This window comes from Aulonocara stuartgranti, assembly GCF_965226115.1.
Source record: "Aulonocara stuartgranti genome assembly, chromosome: 15".
Taxonomy (NCBI): Eukaryota; Metazoa; Chordata; class Actinopteri; order Cichliformes; family Cichlidae; genus Aulonocara; species Aulonocara stuartgranti.
In genome coordinates, this window is record NC_138951.1 from 6,645,189 (window position 1) to 6,663,118 (window position 17,930).

A 17,930-nucleotide genomic window follows, 5' to 3' on the forward strand; every position below is an offset into this window, starting at 1 on the left:
ATTTGGCAATTAAATCAAAGAACAATGAAAAAAATCCAACATCACTTTTATAATTACTCAACAAAGTCAACACATGTAGTTTTTATTCATTATTAATATCATTATTATCCCTTATATTTCTTGTGGCTGTAAATGCTAAGTATAATTTTCGGCAAACGTAAATGTGACCAATCAGCAGCCAGCGATTAAAGATTTCCATGAAGGGCAGCCTCTCGCTTCACTGTTCATTAATGAATCCATTCATCACGTCTCGGCCTCTACATGGTGTCAGCTCAAGGTCATTACTAATGAAAAAGTCACCTTTGGGGAGGTCAAAGAGGTCAAGCTGTCCGTGCGACCCACCAGCTAGCATGAGAGCGGCTTCCCTCACACATCCTGAGGAATGCCCTGGTCTCTGCAGCCTGAGGAGGGAGGGAACACAAGGCTCTCTATCATTTGGTGTCCCTGCTATCATTTTTAAAAAGGTTTTTAAATGCCCGCATGCAATTACAAATCATTCATTTTGAACTGTTGACAGCAGTCATGATTTTACTCTTCATTTCATTCAATTTGGCAAAATTGAAAGCGGAACTTGGCAGGACCCTGGTGGGGACTACCACGAGGCATGAGGGGCAAAACTAGGCTGCTTTGAATCCTGTGTTTGTTGGAGATACTTTTGCACAGCTGTTTCTGCATCTTTTTGCCATCACAGGTGGAGGTGAGCTGAACATGCTGGGCTTGGAGATAATAAAGCGCAAATAAGAGTCAATAGAAACAAGAACAGAGCTTCGGCATCAAGATAATGGCATGTGCCTATACTGCACAAGCAAGTTTAATACAGTTAAGCAAATGTACTGTGTTTGTGCAGCACAATACTTCCAAATAGACCTATCACAGAGGTTGGCAAGGTGCAAAGTGTAGTTTGCAGTGTTTTAGGTCTGCCGCACATTTAACCCAGAACTATAAACCAAGCATTATCTCTGCGGGGAGGGAGGAAAGGTAATGCTTATTTCCCCTATAGGAAAAAGCTCCAAATCTCCCCCAAAACCTACAGGATGACGGGGGAAGATGTTGAAACACTGTAAGCAGCAGCAGCAGCAGTGATGGCAGCAGCTTAACTCCTGGAAGAGTCTATGTATGCCCATACCCTCTGCATTAGAATAAGTACTGGCAGATTAGGTGCAGTACTGTGATTACGCGGTGTGTTGGATATATGTTAAAGTGGGAGGAGGGAGTCATGTGAGTGGAGCAGCAGACTTGGGTTTGTCTAACAGAACAAGCATGCAGACTTTGTTTAATGTTGTTATCCATGACAAATAACTCAGAATCCACCAGTTGCCTGGAGTGTGCTTGTTCTAAATGCGTCTAACATTGCTTCATCCCACAGTCCAAAGACATGCATGTTAGCTTCAATCAGCGGTGTCCAAACCCAGGCCTCGAGGGGCGGTGTCCTGCAGGTTTTAGATGTGTCCTTGATCCATCACAGCTGATTTAAATAGCTAACTGACCTCCTCAGCATGTCTTGTAGTTCTCCAGAGGCCTGGTAATGAACTAATCATTTGATTCAGGTGTGTTTACCCAGGGTGAGATCTAAAACCTGCAGGACACCAGCCCTCGAGGCCTGGAGTTGGACAAGCCTGGCTTAAATGGTGTTTCCAAATGGGCAGGCATGGTTATCCAGGGATTTTCCTGGTCCTTCCAGCCCTCCTTACCCTGAAGATGGACAAGCAGTTAAGAAAATGCATGGTTAACTCTGGGAATGAGAACTGAGCATTCTTGTGGAGCTCTTTAATCACACACACCATGGGTAAACTCAGCTCATTTAGTAAAGCCGTCACTAAGCTTTTAGTCATATTACATGGTGCGATACCATAGTTTCGAATCAGGTATGTCGGATTAAACATGGCTGGATGTGTATGAACATTTACTGAGCTTAGCAGACCAGGCTCCATGACAGCTCAGTCCACTGATGAGCAGGACGTTGTCACACAAATAGAAAGCAGTGAGTTGCCAAACTCTTGCTGCCAAGATCGTGAGAACGTTCCGATTTGTGTTGAAGTCCTTTAAGGGTAACTGTTTGTTTCTGGCTTACAATAACTGTGTTAAATTTAGAAAAAAAAAAAGCTCGCTGTTCGCTATTTCTTTGACTTGCTTCTACATCCTCCGCAGTTTTATTAACTCAGTGGGGGACTGTTGGTTGTAAAAGAAGGGAAAAAAGAGACACCTACCATCAGAAACTTTCGTGAAGGAGCAGCGTAGAGGGGGAGAAAAGAGACAAGAGACGGTTAGTGAGAACACGTTTCACTGTTTTTAAGGTGATGTGTGAAGCTGACAGCACTGATGTAGTTCAAAGAAAACAGTTCAGTATGAACTATGAAACCCTTTTGAGCTACAAATAAACGCAGCAGTTTTGGGGGTAACGTAAACATCCTCACTGTTGAAACAAAATGAGTTTTTATTTTAGTTTAAAAGTTATTGTTTAACAGAATAATCAGTTATTTATCATCTCATATTTATTAAATATTATAATCAGTATTTTTTTGTACTGGAGCAGTGGTGGCTGACAATGATCATCTGTATGCTTAAGTAGATATTCCAGTAATAACCATAAATCATTTGTAACTTGCAGCATTTCAAATTAATTTAAAGTTTGTCTGTTTGTTTTTTTTTTAAACTTATTTTTCTTTAAAAGCAAGGACATTTGGAAGTGAGCTCAAACATCTGAGTGGCAGGGTACATTACATGATCAAATGAACACATTTACAGTAATGTGACCCTCATCCACTGGATCGATGGGATGAGAGATGGAGACGGGAACCAGTGAAAACCAAAAACTGAAGAAGAAACTGAGGTGGCGAGGAAGACTGGGGAGCGGGCAGCGAGTGGGAGGAATTATGTGAGAGTGAGCAGGAAGGAGAGGAAGAGAGGAAGCAAAGATATGAGAAGATCAAACAGGAACAATCACTGGATGGAGAAAAAAGGCAGATGGAAGGCGATCAGTGGGAGGGAGATAACACCACGATCATTAGATAGATGGGAAAAAAAGAAGAGGGCGGCAGCCATGTATGTGGAGCTGGAGTTATGAAGAGAGAGGAAACTGATCATATACAGCACAGGCTCATTAGAGGGAGAGAGGGAGGAAGCTCACACAGAGACCACATTTTCAGAGGCATTAAATGCATAGAGGAAGAAAGCTGAATCAGCCCATACGAGCATGAACTCTCAAAGCTACCGCGTATTGTGGTAATGAATAACTGAATAACAACTGATCTTCTAAATAAACAGCCGGCATTATTTCAGTCCAACTGGGAAACAGTCATCTTACGCAAACCCGAATATTCAACATGCTACCAGAGAATGATTTTTACAGTAACAGTTGCAGAAGATGTGTGCCCAGAGGCCTGAAAAACAGCGGGGATCAGTGAACAAAAACACACCGGGGGGGGGGGGGGGGGCGCTCACTCCCACACACACACAATTACTGTACCTCGCGCACAACAAACACGCACGTTCTCGCAGGCGTGTGCGAATCGATACACTCTGGTGGCGCAGGCAGGCAGCAATTAGGCTACCTCACATAAGGACACTTACAGGGCTGTGGATAATTCAAAGGCTGCACTGAGACAATGGTGACTCTTGTGCGTGTGTGTGTGTGTGTGTGTGTGCACTTGTTCATGCATCAGTGCCTAAGGAGAGGCTGAGTTCCTGACAGAGAGGGTGGTAAAATTACCCAACCTTTTCATGTCTGTTCTCTGCATCTTTCTTTCTTTCATGTTTCTGCACGATTTATGTAAAATCCTTTGAACAACTTTGTAATCCAGAGCCACTGATTGCATCCCTTTGCAACACAGGCCTTGAAGGATAATGCTGCTATTATCCTGCTTTATTTTATTTTATTTTATTTTATTTTTTTCACCAATAAAAACCACAGAAAAGACCCAAACCAGCAACAAATCTCACCGAGCGCCCTGGTTTCCAGCTGATCATACAATTCTTTAAAAATGGGTCGTAATTATGTTATTTCATTTTTCGGCTCTGCCACGTCTTGAGGATGCAATATTTAGCTTTGATATTTCCTAAGTGAAATAAAATAAGTTCTGCTTTAACAGCAGCAGGTCAGTGTTAAATAACTAAAGATAATTTACTGGAGGGCATTTAGTGCAAACAGAGTAATTTTTGGAGCACATGGGAGGGCTTTGGCTGCCATCAGCGATGGCTGATTTGGGCCAGACCGGTGAAACTCCCCTTTCTGTCAGTGTAAATAAATTTAACTACACATTTAACCCATGAAATAACTCAATATAAGGAAAAGAAGTGTAATTTCAACAGTATGTCTGAGTTTTTTGACATGACAAAGAAATGTTTCGTATTAAATGAAAGAAATCTGTGCTTAAATGGTAAGAACAAAATCTGTTAAATTACAGGAAAAAGTTCCAGTAGCTCATTGCCCAGATTGTCCTGTAATTTTAAACAAAAGTTTCTGTTAATCCACAGATGATCCACAGAAAAACACAAATCAAAATTTATGCTAATTTATTTTAACCATTCAGAGGGCCAGATCGGACTCTTTACTGGGCCAATTCTGGTCCCTGGACCTTATGTTTTGCTTGCTGAAACTAACTTTAAAAGTGCATGTGACACATGTGGAGAAAAGAAAGCAAAGGGGAAGACAAACACAGACACTAGTAGCTGCTACTGACTTGCCAGGATGACCATGTCCATTCCCCAGAAGATGCTCATGATCCATCCGACCATGATAACAGCTGTGAGGATCTGAATCAGGGCTGCTGCTACGTTGAGCCAGAATACACAGCAAACACCTCGCTCTGAGATCAGCTCACTGCGAGCGCCGCACAGCACTGTGAACGCTGAGATGAAGGTGCCTGTGGGAAAAACACCACAAGTCATACTGTTACCAAAAACAATCCAAGAAGTTATTGTTTTAACAGTTCTGATGTACTTTGCTATCAAATATCTCTGCGATGTTTATAGTCCGACATGATAAAAACCTTTGAGGAGTTTTCCATTCTGGTTAATCTCCAGCGAGGCCAAAACAGACTCCGGATGAAATGAACCAGAAAGGGTTTTTTTTATTGTTTCAAATAGAAACATCACACAGGTAAATTGCACTTACACAACTTAGTGCTTTGAGACAAATGCGGATATATTGAATGCAATAAGCCTTCAACAAAATCATGTGGAGTAATTTGTAGACAGCTATTCAGGGCATGAGTACACTTAAAGGACCTTAAATGTACATGAATGTGCAAAAGTCTTGAGTCACCCCTAATTTTTTAACATTTTAGTTCTGAAGAGCCAGATTGTTTTGTTACTTTTTAAGGGGTCTCAAGCAATAGTTCTCCAGACTTTCTGAAGGTCTTTCAAAGGTTTTCTTTGGACATTGGCTGCTTTTCCACTCATTTCCAGGAAAGTCCTGAACAATCTATGCAAGAATGCCAAAACATGACACAATTGGACAGATATAAAATAGATAATTCTGTACCAACAAGCTGATTCCCAAAGAATCAGAAATTTTCTCAGTGGAAGTTTAGCTCTCAAGAAGCTAACCTAAAGAAGGAAAACTGGAAGTATCAGTCATGGACTGACCTCCCCAGAAACCGGACCTCAACATTAGTGAAGCAGTGTGTGATCATCCAGGAAAACAGCTTTGAATGTCCTTCAAGAAGCCTGGAGAATTATTCCTGAAGACTTCTTAAAGAAATTACATCAAAGCTTGTCTAAGAGACTTCAGGTTGTGTTGAAGGTCGTTAGATCTGTGCAAACGAGGGGTGATATAAGACTTTTTTGCAGTACTGTATTTACAAAATGTTATGGTAATCCATCAAAGAATTACAGTCTGCTACAGTAGTGAACCAGAACATCTCTCTTTATTGGTTTGAAACACACAGTCATGGACAGTAAATGCTGCATTTCTTCTCAGCACTGCATCTGTACTTAATCCCTGAAGAGAGATAAGAAAGATTTTCTGTGACTGCAGCTGTCAGTCGTGACATTACTCCCCGCCAGAGATGGGCAGTAACGCGTTACTGTAATCTGATTACTTTTTTCAGGTAAGGGATTACTATTGCAAAAACGGTAATTAGATTACCGTTACTTTCCCTTAGGAACGCTGCGTTACTGCGTTACTAAAACCGTGATTTTTTGCGAGAATGTCTCATGACAGTGACGTAAGCGAGTGCGACGTTCGTGACAACAGCTGTGTGCAGATCAACAATGGATCATATATCGAGTGCGGGAGAGAGTATGAGCGTGCAGCGTTTAAAGCGTGGAAGTACTGACCTTACTTTGAGTTTGATTCCATAAAAAGTGACAAAAACATTAGTGTCCGTTGTGCGTGGGAAGAAAACTTCTTTTTACAGCGAAAAAAAAACCCTGAACTTCCAAGCAAGCACCGAGTGCACTACCACGTAATGGGAAACTCACAGAGAAACACAAAAAAAAGAATTATTTTATGTTCTGGAATGTGCAGAAAATAAGTTTAAATGTTAAACAAATTTCTTCCAGTCAGAGAATGTTGCATATAACTAAATCTTTGCTTGATGCATAAAGTTAAAAGATTAAAACTAATAAAACAAGTTTTAAAAAGAGACTTTTCCATTTGATTACATTTTGTATGCTGGATTATGTAGAAAAAGTAGAATTGGGCTGAAAGATCTATTGCTTTATTACCTATTCAGGTTGTAAATCATGTTTTTAAAAAGTAAATAAGTAACTAAGTAATTAATTACTTTTGAAAATAAGTAATGAGTAAAGTAATGGGATTACTTTTTTGGGGTAGTAATCGGTAATTAGTTACTGATTACTTTTTTCAAGTAACTTGCCCAACACTGCTTCCCGCTGTACTGCATCAGGTCCAATATGAACAAAAGAAGGAACTTATAAGCCTTGAACTTAAATCAGTGTCATAAGAAACACTTAAAATGTGAAAAATCATCTTTTTGTTTTAGTTTCAGGACCCTTGTCCCATCCCAATTAAGAAAGCAAAATCACCGTAAACAATGATTTTGTAAAGGTGAACAGGTGTGAAATGTGTGTGTTTAGTTAGTTTGTTTGTTTGCTTGTTTTAATCAATTTTAAATCATGCTTTTTATTTGTTTTTGTTTCTAATGTCTCTGTAAAGCACTTTGAATCACCTTGTTGTTGAATTGTGCTATACAAATAAATTTGCCTTGCCTTGCCTTGCCTTGCCTAAAGCCTGTTTGGGGTTTGTTTGTTGTTTTTTTAAATTCAAGTACAACAATAGTTGTTATCTTAATATTTATTCAAACTTTCAGAAATGAAAAGTGGTAGATTACTGTTAACAAAAGAAATTTGACTCACTGCTACTGTGTAGCAGTAGCAGTGAGTCAAATGATTGAGCTTAAATGTGCAGTCACCCCCTCAGAGGCCCATTCTGGGCTAAGAAAAACCAGCACTTCATTTTATGCATTCAGTTTTGTTTTTTTATTATTATTATAGGAGCAGTTGAGAGCTGCCCAATTTCTAAGATGTTAAAAGCACTAATAGTATTAATATAACGTAGTAAAAGTAGTAAAACACTTATTAAAACAGATTTATTTACTTGTTTACTCTCAGTACTTCGTCAGATCTCTGTATACAGTAAAGATGTGCATGGAAATAAAAGCAGCTGTATAAGGTGATACAACCAGTCACACCTGAAGAGCAAAATGTTTCTCTCTGCCGCAGAGAAATAACTGAAGCTAGACTAAAGAAGCTGTTCTCTATGTTTTGTTTTGGGGTGTTTTTTCTGTGTCTAAGAGAGAGAGTCAGTACTTAAGGTTTTCCCGGTGGCAGGTACCTGGCCATTGCAGCGATGTCTCTATGCCCTGGAGAAAAAGCACATATACTGGCTGTTTGTAATAGAGCTGAAACAGGATTATCTCAATGTTCAACTCTTATCTGTCTGAATTAAGTCCAGTCGCACTCCTTATTCTGCTATCTGAAAGCCTGGAGACCATCCCCTGCACAGTAAATGCTCTGTGTGAAACTGTATGCACGAGTTTGAGCATCCACGTATACAACTCTGGAAACCTTCTGGGTCCAGTTTTTCAATGAGTGCATAAAAACTAAAATCAAAAAATAAACCTATAAACAGAAGACAAATTCAATTCTTGTGACATTTGCAGAATATAAATGCTCAGATTAAATCATTTTGCAGACTTGTGGATTTCAGACCCACAGTGTTTAAAGTAAAGATGCTGCAGATGTCATATTTTAATTAGGTCATATTTACTCACAAGTTCTTGTTGAGCTTAAAATAGCTGATAGTATAGTATTTTCTCAAAGTCACAACACCAAAGAACCTTTTTAAGACCTAAAAAAGCCTAAATTGTTCAAACAATCAGCTGACGCTCCGGCTTGCTCTCCGCAGGCTTTTTGTAAAGACTAAATACTGTGAATATTGCATGCGACATAAGAAATGCCTGGTGGGCGTTGTGTGCATCATGGCCTTGGCCCTTCCCTTTCTGCCAGCTCCATTTCTTGTCACATTGGTGAATTTCAAATAACACAGCAAGCAGAACAGGTGGGGGGAGGGAGGAGCAGGCTCTGCCAGGCTCTGCCAGGCTGCCGGCTGTGTGTGCTTTTTTTTTCTAAGTAGAAAGGAAAGGCCAGCTCATGTATAAGTTAGTTTCTCACTTTTTTCTCTGTTTCATTTTCTTTTTCTCTCTCTCTCTCTCTCTGCTTCAAAATTTCCATCCAGTGTCAGTCTCTTTCATTAACTATGCATTTGGAGACAGTTGTATCGTGGTGAATCTTTCAACAGAAGCACTGCCAGATTGTCCGAGCACATCTGATGAATCTGAATGACATAAAATGTAATATTTACTCTCACAAGGCTTATACTTGACTGTCACAGAAAAGTAAGATAAGTAAGTATATAAATTGGTGGAAAGGAAGAGATGAACCCTCATATTTTCTTTGCTCATTTCAAAGCCTCGAGCAGAAAGAGCAACAGCGGGCTAAAATGAGAGTCCATCCAGGACCGACGTGGTCTGATCAGGAGCAGAAATTTTCAGGTCACAGAGGCCACACCCACCAGCAGATGCTCTGGCTGCCTTAGGTGCTGCCCACCTCCAGACATTAGCTGTGATTGACAGCCAGCTGGTAGCTGAATGGTTACGCATCACTTCCGTCAGAGTTTTGGCATGCACAGAAGGATTTCTATGGTCTGTTTAGTTTTACTTCTTCTGCATGACTTCCAACGTCAGCGGTCTCTGTCAGGTACTGTTCACATGTGTCGCTTTCACTGGATGCATTATTAGGTACACCTTACTAGTACTAGTTTGGACCCTCTTTTACCTTCAAAACCCCTCAATTCTTCAATACTTAGGTAGGCTGTGGCATTTTGACAGGCTGTCAATCTGTCACAGGGCTAACCTGCCATGACAGCACAAATCAAGGCTGATCAGACCAAGCAGCCTTTATTGTTCAGTTGTAGCCTTAGTTTCCTGTTCTTTTCTGACAGGAGTAGTGTGGTCTTCTGCTGCAGTCGCCATCTCTTTCCTGGTTCGACATGTTGTGCATTCAGATGTGCTCTTCTGCATACCTTGGTTGTAACAAGAGTTACTGAGTTACTGTTTACTTCCTAGCTTGAAGCAGTCTCCTCTGATCTCTGGCATCAATAAGGCATTTTTGAGTCATCGCTCACATCCCAACAGAGTAGTACTGCTCACTGGATATTTTTTCTTTTTCAGGCCATTTTCTGTAAACTCTAGAGATAGTCTCAGTAGATCAGCAGTTTCTTAAATACTCAGCCGAACTGGCACCAACAAACATGCCATGTTCCGAGTCACTTTAATAAACTTTATTCCCCATTCTGATGCTTTGAACTTTAGCTGCTTGTCTTGGTCATATGTTTGGCTGATTAAATATTTGTCTTAACAAGCAGTTGAACAGGTGTTCCCAATGAAGTTTTTGCTGTCTGTTCCAATATAATTTATCAAATAGCAATGCAACTAAATATTAGATCCGCTTTTGAAAAAGCAAAACAATTTGGAGTATTTGTTTGGCTCAGCACACCAAAACCTACAAGTTCATTCTTCGAAATTAAGAAATATTTGAATCTGAGAAAGCAGGATAATGAAGGATAACTGAATGTAAAACCAAAACAGTCAACTGAAAGATACTAAAATGCTATAAGAACTGCAGAGTTGGGCTCTTCGAATTTATCAGTGTGTCACTTTGTCAAATAAAACCACATTGATTAAATAAGTTTAAATTAAGTCAAATTATTAAGTCAAATTATCATTTTGGCATTAATGATCACTTGCCAAGTGAATATTACCATGAATCCGTCTAATAAGAGGATTTTGCATAGGGAAAAAATTATATAACTTTAAATATATTTCCAAAATTATTATATGTTGGATTAATTCTTAGATCATATTAAAACTATCAAAACAGTAAATTGATCAGTGGAGAGCATTTTAGTCAGCATGTAATCAAAGAGCACAGAGCTAACTATAAGGAAAATACTCCGCTAAATAATTGCAGCTGGGCAAAACCTGAACAAATATATGTGCTTAACAATATACTTTGCTTAACAATATACGTTGAGCTGATGCAATAATAAAGTCAGAATAAATCTTTCAGTTTTTTGCTAGAGAAATCCAACAATCCTCTAGGTGCGAAAAGCTCTTGGCTTCGTTGTATGTCGCATGTGGGATATTGTGAGTACGTACATGCGTGTTTGTGTCTATGTGTGTCAGTAGATATTACCCAGACTAATTACTATAATTACACAGAGAACTCTACAAAGCACCCACTGGTAGTGTGGGAGGTTAATGATGGAGTGTAAGAGTGTCAAGACAGCAAGAGAAGCAGACATAAAGGGAGAGAGAAAACAGGAAGGAAGAGAAAGGACCAGAAAACAACGGAGGATGTGAACTGTAAAGCTGTGTTGATTAGATGAAATGGTACTTGCATACCAACTCAAAATAACCAGTAATCAGGTGTATCACTTAAGTATCGAGGTACTCCACCTTTAAGGCCAGTCCACCTTAAAGCTGACAGGTGGAAAGGGAAAAGCTCCCCCTTTACATAGATGTGAAACTCCTCCTTCCATTGACTATAGTTTGCAAGTCTTAGATAAAGTTTTGTTGTTGTTTTTAAAAAAAAAATTAAATATTGAGGGAAAAGAGAGAAAGAAAGATCATCAGGTAGTTCAAATCTAAAGAAAAAAAATGCATTCAGCATTTTCTTGTGAAAAAATGTGCCTTAAAATTACAATTTGTTAAATCTCACCACTCGATCTCAGTAGATTGCAGTCAACTCTCCTGTACTGGGTTTCATGGGTAGCTGGTGTACGTATTTTTTTACTCTGAAGGAGGCCGTAAAACTTTGTTGAAGGAGTTTGATACAAGTCAGTAACTTATATCACAGTGATATTGAGGTGACCTGCTGAGGATATACTGAACCTCTCTGTCAGTAAGTGCTACAGTTTTTGCCACTATTAGCTGCTCTTATCCTCTTTTACCTGCTGTTAGCCTCTGTTAGGTGCTCTTAGGCTCTTTTATCTTTTGTTAGCCTCCGTTAGCTGATCATAGCCTGTTTTACCTGTTGTTAGCCCCTGTTAGGTGCTCATTGCCTTTGTTTGCTGCTCTTATCCTCTTTTACGTGTTGTTAGCCTCTGTTAATTGTTATTAGCTTATGTTAGCTGCTCTTAGTCTCTTTTACTTGCTCATAGCCTCTGTTAGCTGCTCATAGCTTCTGTTAGCTGCTCTTAGCCTCTTTTATCTGTTGTTAGCCTCTGTTAGCTGCTTATTGCCTCTGCTGATCTTATCCTCTTTTACCTGCAGTTCTCTAAAGTAGATAAAACATTGCTAGACCTGAAGAGTTAGCAAACTATCATTCAGTGTAATTAAACTGTCTATCAGAGAGTAAGTGTGCTTTTTATGACACTCAAGCTTAACATTAGCTCTTGGAATGTTAGTTTATAACCAGTGTTAGTGTAACATGATACAAAGAAACATGTTACAGTAATCGCATAATATTTTTCAGTAACAGTTACAATTTATGTGGTTACTCGTGTTATAAGGGTTCTTCAGTTATCTGCAGGCTGGGTGGATAGAAAGAAAACATATTAATAAAAAACGTCTAAACAATTAGACATGAATCAATGTATATTTCTGTGTACAATATTCTTTTTCTTTCTATCAAATGACCTCAAAAAATGGTGAAGTAGGCTGACTTAATCCCTAACTAAAAGTACCATATATTTATTTATTTTGTAAATAAGAGCAGTTGTGCACTGAACACACTGTTATGTCACCCACGTGTTAGACCAGTGACAACTGATTCATTTTGTGCACTGACTTTTAGATACCACACGATTTTTAAAATAGTTGCTGCTGATTGGGTAACACTTCTGACAAAACCACCAAAGGAAAAACAAACATACTTCATAGACAGTTGCACAGTCTTTCAGTGAAATGTTTTTCAGCCTGCAGCCATTTGCAACGCATTTTTAGGCTGAACCTGCCCCTGACTTTTAAGGAGTATCACCTCACTGGACATATTGCTTTTGTTACTCAGCGCATCTTTGCCAGTGTTGCTTTTAAACTCAAAAGTCACGGGTTATAACAAAACTATGGATAACATTCCCTCCCTTGCAGAGTAGCTAGCCACCTACTACTAAAGAACTTCAAGCAGCTTTACATGTTTTTGTGTTTGCAGCCAGTAAAGTGTTAGCAAAACAGCATGTCTTTGGCTCAATTGGCTTGCCCTGTGAACACATATTTAACATGAAACTAAGTCAAATATCCAGGTCAGCCTGTGCTTTGTCGCCCTGCTCTCTTCCTTGTCATACATCGTTTGAATTTGTTGGAGGATGACACATTCTGTCTTAGCAAATATAAAGTCCTCAGTTTAGAGAAAGCTAATGACAACAAGCAGCGTTCTCGGCTCTGGTGACGAGAGAGCATGTAGCTCTCGGTTAGTCCCTCTCCAATTGAATGACCCAAGCTGGCAAGCTAACGATCTCTAGTATCTAAATTAGACCAAGAATGAACGCCAACCTGAGTGAAACAACGATTATTAACATGTACCTGTTTTTATAAAAAACATTCATCACAAACTCCAATTCTTTTTATATTCATCATTTCCTGCAAATATGATGCAACATTCTCTATTTCTGTTGGTTTTACATGTCAAATTCAATGTATTGAATGTATTCTTTATGTGACAGAATTTAGTTTGAGCGACCACTGAATACAGAATAAAGAATGAGGAAAAGCTGCCAGATGCCAAAAAATGCTAATTGAGGGTTGTTGTTTTTTTCTAGTATCAGAAAATGTAATGCAGTTGCAGAAATGGGACTGACAAAAAACCCATACACTACTGGATTATGTTTTAAATTAGTATTTTTAATGAAAACGTGTGCACTATGAGCATTAATCATGCAAATTGCTTTTGCCCAGTGCTGTAGACAAGTGAGACTGAGTGGAGTAAGAGAGGAACACTGCTAATTTTAGTGCAAGTAAACACATGAAAATTCAGACACGAGATATCAACAGAACTCAGCAACGACACACTGCAGTGTCTCTAATATTACATGCAGTCAATCTCACAGGAACACACACACTGAGAGGACTAAGTCATACTTAAGTGTTTTAAAGCTTCACACTTTCCTCTCCTCTTATGGCAAATATCGTAATGCAACCAGTGACCCGGAGTTTCTTCCACAGTAAGTGTGCGTAATTATTTACAGCTCTTGTATCAGTTTACACTGAAGCTGCAAACAGCTTGTGTGGTACTCGCCTGTAGTTTTTAACTCAGTCTCTGTTACATTGCTGGGATGATATAAGATTCTTGTTCTTAACATGTCAGCAGGCAGAGGTGGGGTTAATGCAAAGTTTAATCACGTAGGCTTGTGAGACAGAGGCTGTTTAAATCCTGAAAGTCAACACAGAGGTGTAGTCGTTGATTTTAGAGGCTGAGGAAACACGTCTGGCTAGATTTGAGCCTACTAGTCAATATCCACATGATATGTGAACTGCCTACTATGCATGAAATGGTTTGACTTTGACACCACTGTTACACAGCTCCGTGCAAAGTTTTTACACTTGATCTGTTTGTGGAGATTAAATAAATGGTATGTAACATGTTAAATATTCAGCTTAAGAAGTACTATTAGACATACTTTGTCACATTTGAAAGACTCAAGGCAGGCCGGCTGCTTTATCTCAATGCTTTTGACTCAAGGACAAGTGTGCCCCAACAATCAGACACAAAGGAGAATCTTTTGTCTTTAAACAAACCTGGAGCGGATCTTTAGGTTTCTGTAGTAATAGTGCCAGAGATGTCATACCAATAATAGTTACTACTGCGCCAGGTGCTGTATCACCTGTTATCCTGACCTGTTGTACCTTTGCATGAACATGAATGTCTGGGAGGCTTTGGCTCATGTCCAAATTCAATTACACATTTCTAAATTTTATTTTGTCGGCAGGCTGAATAGATCGAGACGCTCTTTTCAGTCCCAGTCAGTTAGAGCCAAACTACACACACACACTGCCATGCATGCATTGTGTTCATTTTAGTCAGGGTTGTCATGGCAACAGCTATTCAATGAAATGTCAATGCATTCAGGCAAACTGACACACATACACGCACACACACACTGTAAACACACGCTCTTCGATGAAGGGCTGCCGTGCTACTTTCCGCACATATTAGGGATCAATTTTGTGCTCCTGTCAAGAAAAGGGAAAACAGGTCAGCGGGGGTTTGCTGACCCTGTTGTAATGTTTGTGGCAGTCTCGAGGAGTCAACAATTCAACACTTAAAGAAAGGTGGCAGCAAACAGAGTCCTGAATGTGAGTCAAAAGAGAGGAAAATAGGAATGAATGTGAGAAAATAGTTGGGATTTGAAGGCTATTTTTAGATGGAAGTATAACAAATAAACACGGCGAGAGTAGGGAGGAGTATGAATCCCATGAGATATGCCCACTAGATCAGAGGGGGAGGAAATGTGGGGAGGGGGAAGGCTCTCCCTTGGTTATTTGGTGAATTGAGCTCAGGTATGTTCCTTATAACTGATGTTTTCCGCATGTCACCAAATCTTTTTCCTCATAGTGACTTTCACTTTATTGCTTTCTACATATTCTACTTTTTCTTGAAATCAGCTCCTGACGTTCTGCTGCGTTTGAATCAAACCACTGAACTGATGAGTAAACAGCTGTGTGTGAATGCCGGGGTGCGGACGCGTGTGACTAAATGTCTTTCAAAGCCTTATGTAGCAGTATTAATTTGTTGACAGCCGCTCATTATATCTGTATTTGTGTGTGCGCGTGTATCAGTCTGGCGGCGGCGGTGGGCTTTGTTATGTAGTGGCGATGAGCGTATCTGTGTGTCATTAGCTACCAGATGTTACATAATGTGACAAAGTGGAGGAATTAGATGGAGAAGGCAGAACAGAAGGCAGAAACACCCTTCCATTAGCTAATGAGCTGCAAACCCGGTCAATGTCTGCTTAGAAATACACACACAGCGAGACCACCGGCTTCATCACACACCTGAGAATGTGTGGGTGAACTGTGCACACATTAAAGTGAGTCAGACTCAGCTCTGCTGCTTTGTTGTCATTTAAATTCATATTTTAGTTTTCTTGTTTTGGGATTTTTTGCTACAGATTTAACTAAATGTGAAATGCCTTTAAATGTATAAAATCCTTTTTTTAAAGTTTCAATTTGGATAAATCTACAAGTACTATGCTGTCAGCTCCAGGAGCTTAATTCAGCTCTTTCATACACTTTTGTAGTAAGAAAAAAACCATTTCTAAATAACATATTAAAAGAAAAAAAATGCAATTTGTGTCCAATCATCAATTTGTGATGATTAGTTATGGATTTGTGTATCATGTGATTCCCATAACATGAGCTTTGTATGAAAATGACACATGTTGAGTGTGTCCTCAGTGAGGATGTGTCTACCTGCTGTGATGATGTAGCTGCATGGACTTTATTAACACCTGGCAGACTGAGCCCGTGTGCTTCTTACTGTAACACAATGTGTGAGTGGGGTCTTATTCTTAGCACGTTTCTCACACATTTATGGAAGTAGTCAGGAAAATACAAGCAGGGAGACTATTTTTTTCACTCCTCTGAGTTTTCTGATCTAATTCATGTAGTATTTCTTTTTTCTTTTTGCCTTTACATTTGTACACCTCGTCTTGTGAGTTTGCTGACTGTTTGCACCTGAGCCCCAAACCAAATCAAAAACCAGGTGAAATTAGAGGGAATTAGAAAAGGAAAGAAAAAGAAAGTGTGATTTATCTTACCAAGTCCAGGTATGAAGGTATTCAGAAAAAGACAGATGACCGCCAAGGGGAAAGGCATAGTGGGAATTGCAGCTCTCAGGGGGCCTTTCTTCTCCCTGACCTCCACCACCACTCCTCCACCTGCTGTAGGGCCCCCGGACATGGCTTTAGTCCCCAGATTATCATCTGTTTTGACACGCCCCTGCTCCGTTCCTCCGTCTTTCTGTGCCATCTCTCTTTTCTCTTTAGATTAAAAGCAGCTTCAGGTGAGTGGGTGAGATTTGTTTCCCCTGGATTAGGATTTAGATGAGGGCAAAAATAAATGTCAAAAATAGTTGTATCCACAGAGGATTAGCTAAATATTCAGCAGTTCATGTCATCAGCTGGCTCTCCACTCACAGCTTATGACACATTCACTGGCAAATAAACAGGAGCAGCAACAAGCTAGAAATGTGAATTTGTGGCAAAAAGGGTTAAACTGTTTATAGAAAAGCAATGCATATTTAATTTTATTTGAGATGAGATATATTTTTAAAGTCAGCTTAACAAATGTTCACACATATCCACGTCTCAGGAGAGCAATTGTCTTCAAGAACATATGAGGGAGATGCAGAGATTCGTCTGAAAAAGTAAATTTAAATCAGGGAAAAAAGTCTCAAACAAAGCAGAAGTTTCAAAATCCTGCAACTGTGAGTCCTTAAAAAGCACTGTGTCCATCATCAGAAGTCAGTGACATCGTCTGTTTGTTCCCATACATGTCCAGCATGTCCTTAAGGAAGCCTCCTTAAAATATTTTCAACATCTTCAGTAAAGTCCTCAAACTATGTGCTGCAATTTCTTATTTTCTTTCTTTTTCTTTCTCTTTTTTCTTTCTTTTTCTTTCTTTCTTCAGTAAAATCCTGCTAATCCTACACACCTCTCCAAGACAGAGAGCAGACAGCGCACACACCGACCCCCGTTTTTCTACTACGTCTCTCTCTCTCCCTCTCCCTGTTTTCTCTCCCTCTGTCCCCCTCCATTTAAAGGAACAGTGCCATCATTTGCTGCCTCTGAATGAAGTCGATCCATAAAGCTAATGCAAGAAATTACACACTGTTGCTTAAATTATCTTGCATGATGACCCTAAAGAAAACCTTTGCACGATTTTCCTGCAGCTTAATTCCAATCCAACTGATTACAGCCCAGTCCTTTTTGTTTACATTTATTTAATGTGTTCACACATCTCCACGAGCGCTTTATGTGAGCGTCAGATAATGGTTGAGAGAAGACACACATTTACAAATGTCCCCAGTCTGTAATATAGATAATTACAACTGATGGATTGTGTAATGATTGTGTAATTGCAGCGCTCATTTTCAAAGCTACCTGCTGTTCTTTCCCGTGAATACACAGCTGGGTTTACAGCAGGTTTACAAAACCGAGAAAGAAAGGAGAAGGACGGGAAGCTGAGACAAAGCAGATGAGGGATGAAAAAAAGAAGAAAACTCAACAGTGGAGAGCGAGCTCAGACGAAGAGACAATCACTGTCAGTATTTTCAGCTATGTAATAGCTGAAATACTGACATACCACCCCCCCACTCCTCCCCTGACTTCCACTTAATCCCCCATATCTCACTTTTCAACTTCTCTTCCTCATCTTCTTCACCACTTCTCCAGTCTGCTCGCGCGAGCT

At 39.7% G+C, this 17,930-nt stretch overlaps 1 protein-coding gene across 1 annotated transcript; it reads right to left on the reverse strand.

Moving 5' to 3' along the window:
* Positions 1–293: 293 nt before the first annotated feature.
* Positions 294–17,327, reverse strand: stum (stum, mechanosensory transduction mediator homolog). The gene is made up of 3 exons (XM_082505778.1): positions 16,280–17,327; positions 4,680–4,862; positions 294–401 (listed from the first exon to the last, which is right to left on the reverse strand). Exons 1-3 carry the CDS (start codon positions 16,488–16,490, stop codon positions 367–369), a joined length of 429 nt encoding a protein of 142 aa, XP_082361904.1. The 5' UTR covers positions 16,491–17,327; the 3' UTR covers positions 294–366.
* Between the last annotated feature and the right edge of the window lie 603 nt (positions 17,328–17,930).

What these genes read in the sequence shown, in the direction of transcription:
- stum (XM_082505778.1), bottom strand. Translation starts at nt 16,490, where the DNA reads ATGGCACAGAAAGACGGAGGAACGGAGCAGGGGCGTGTCAAAACAGAT. An exon ending in TACCTTCATACCTGGACTTG is followed by an intron (nt 4,863 to 16,279) that starts GTAAGATAAATC and finishes TTTTTCCCACAG; the next exon opens with GCACCTTCATCTCAGCGTTC. An exon ending in GGACATGGTCATCCTGGCAA is followed by an intron (nt 402 to 4,679) that starts GTCAGTAGCAGC and finishes CTCCCTCCTCAG; the next exon opens with GCTGCAGAGACCAGGGCATT.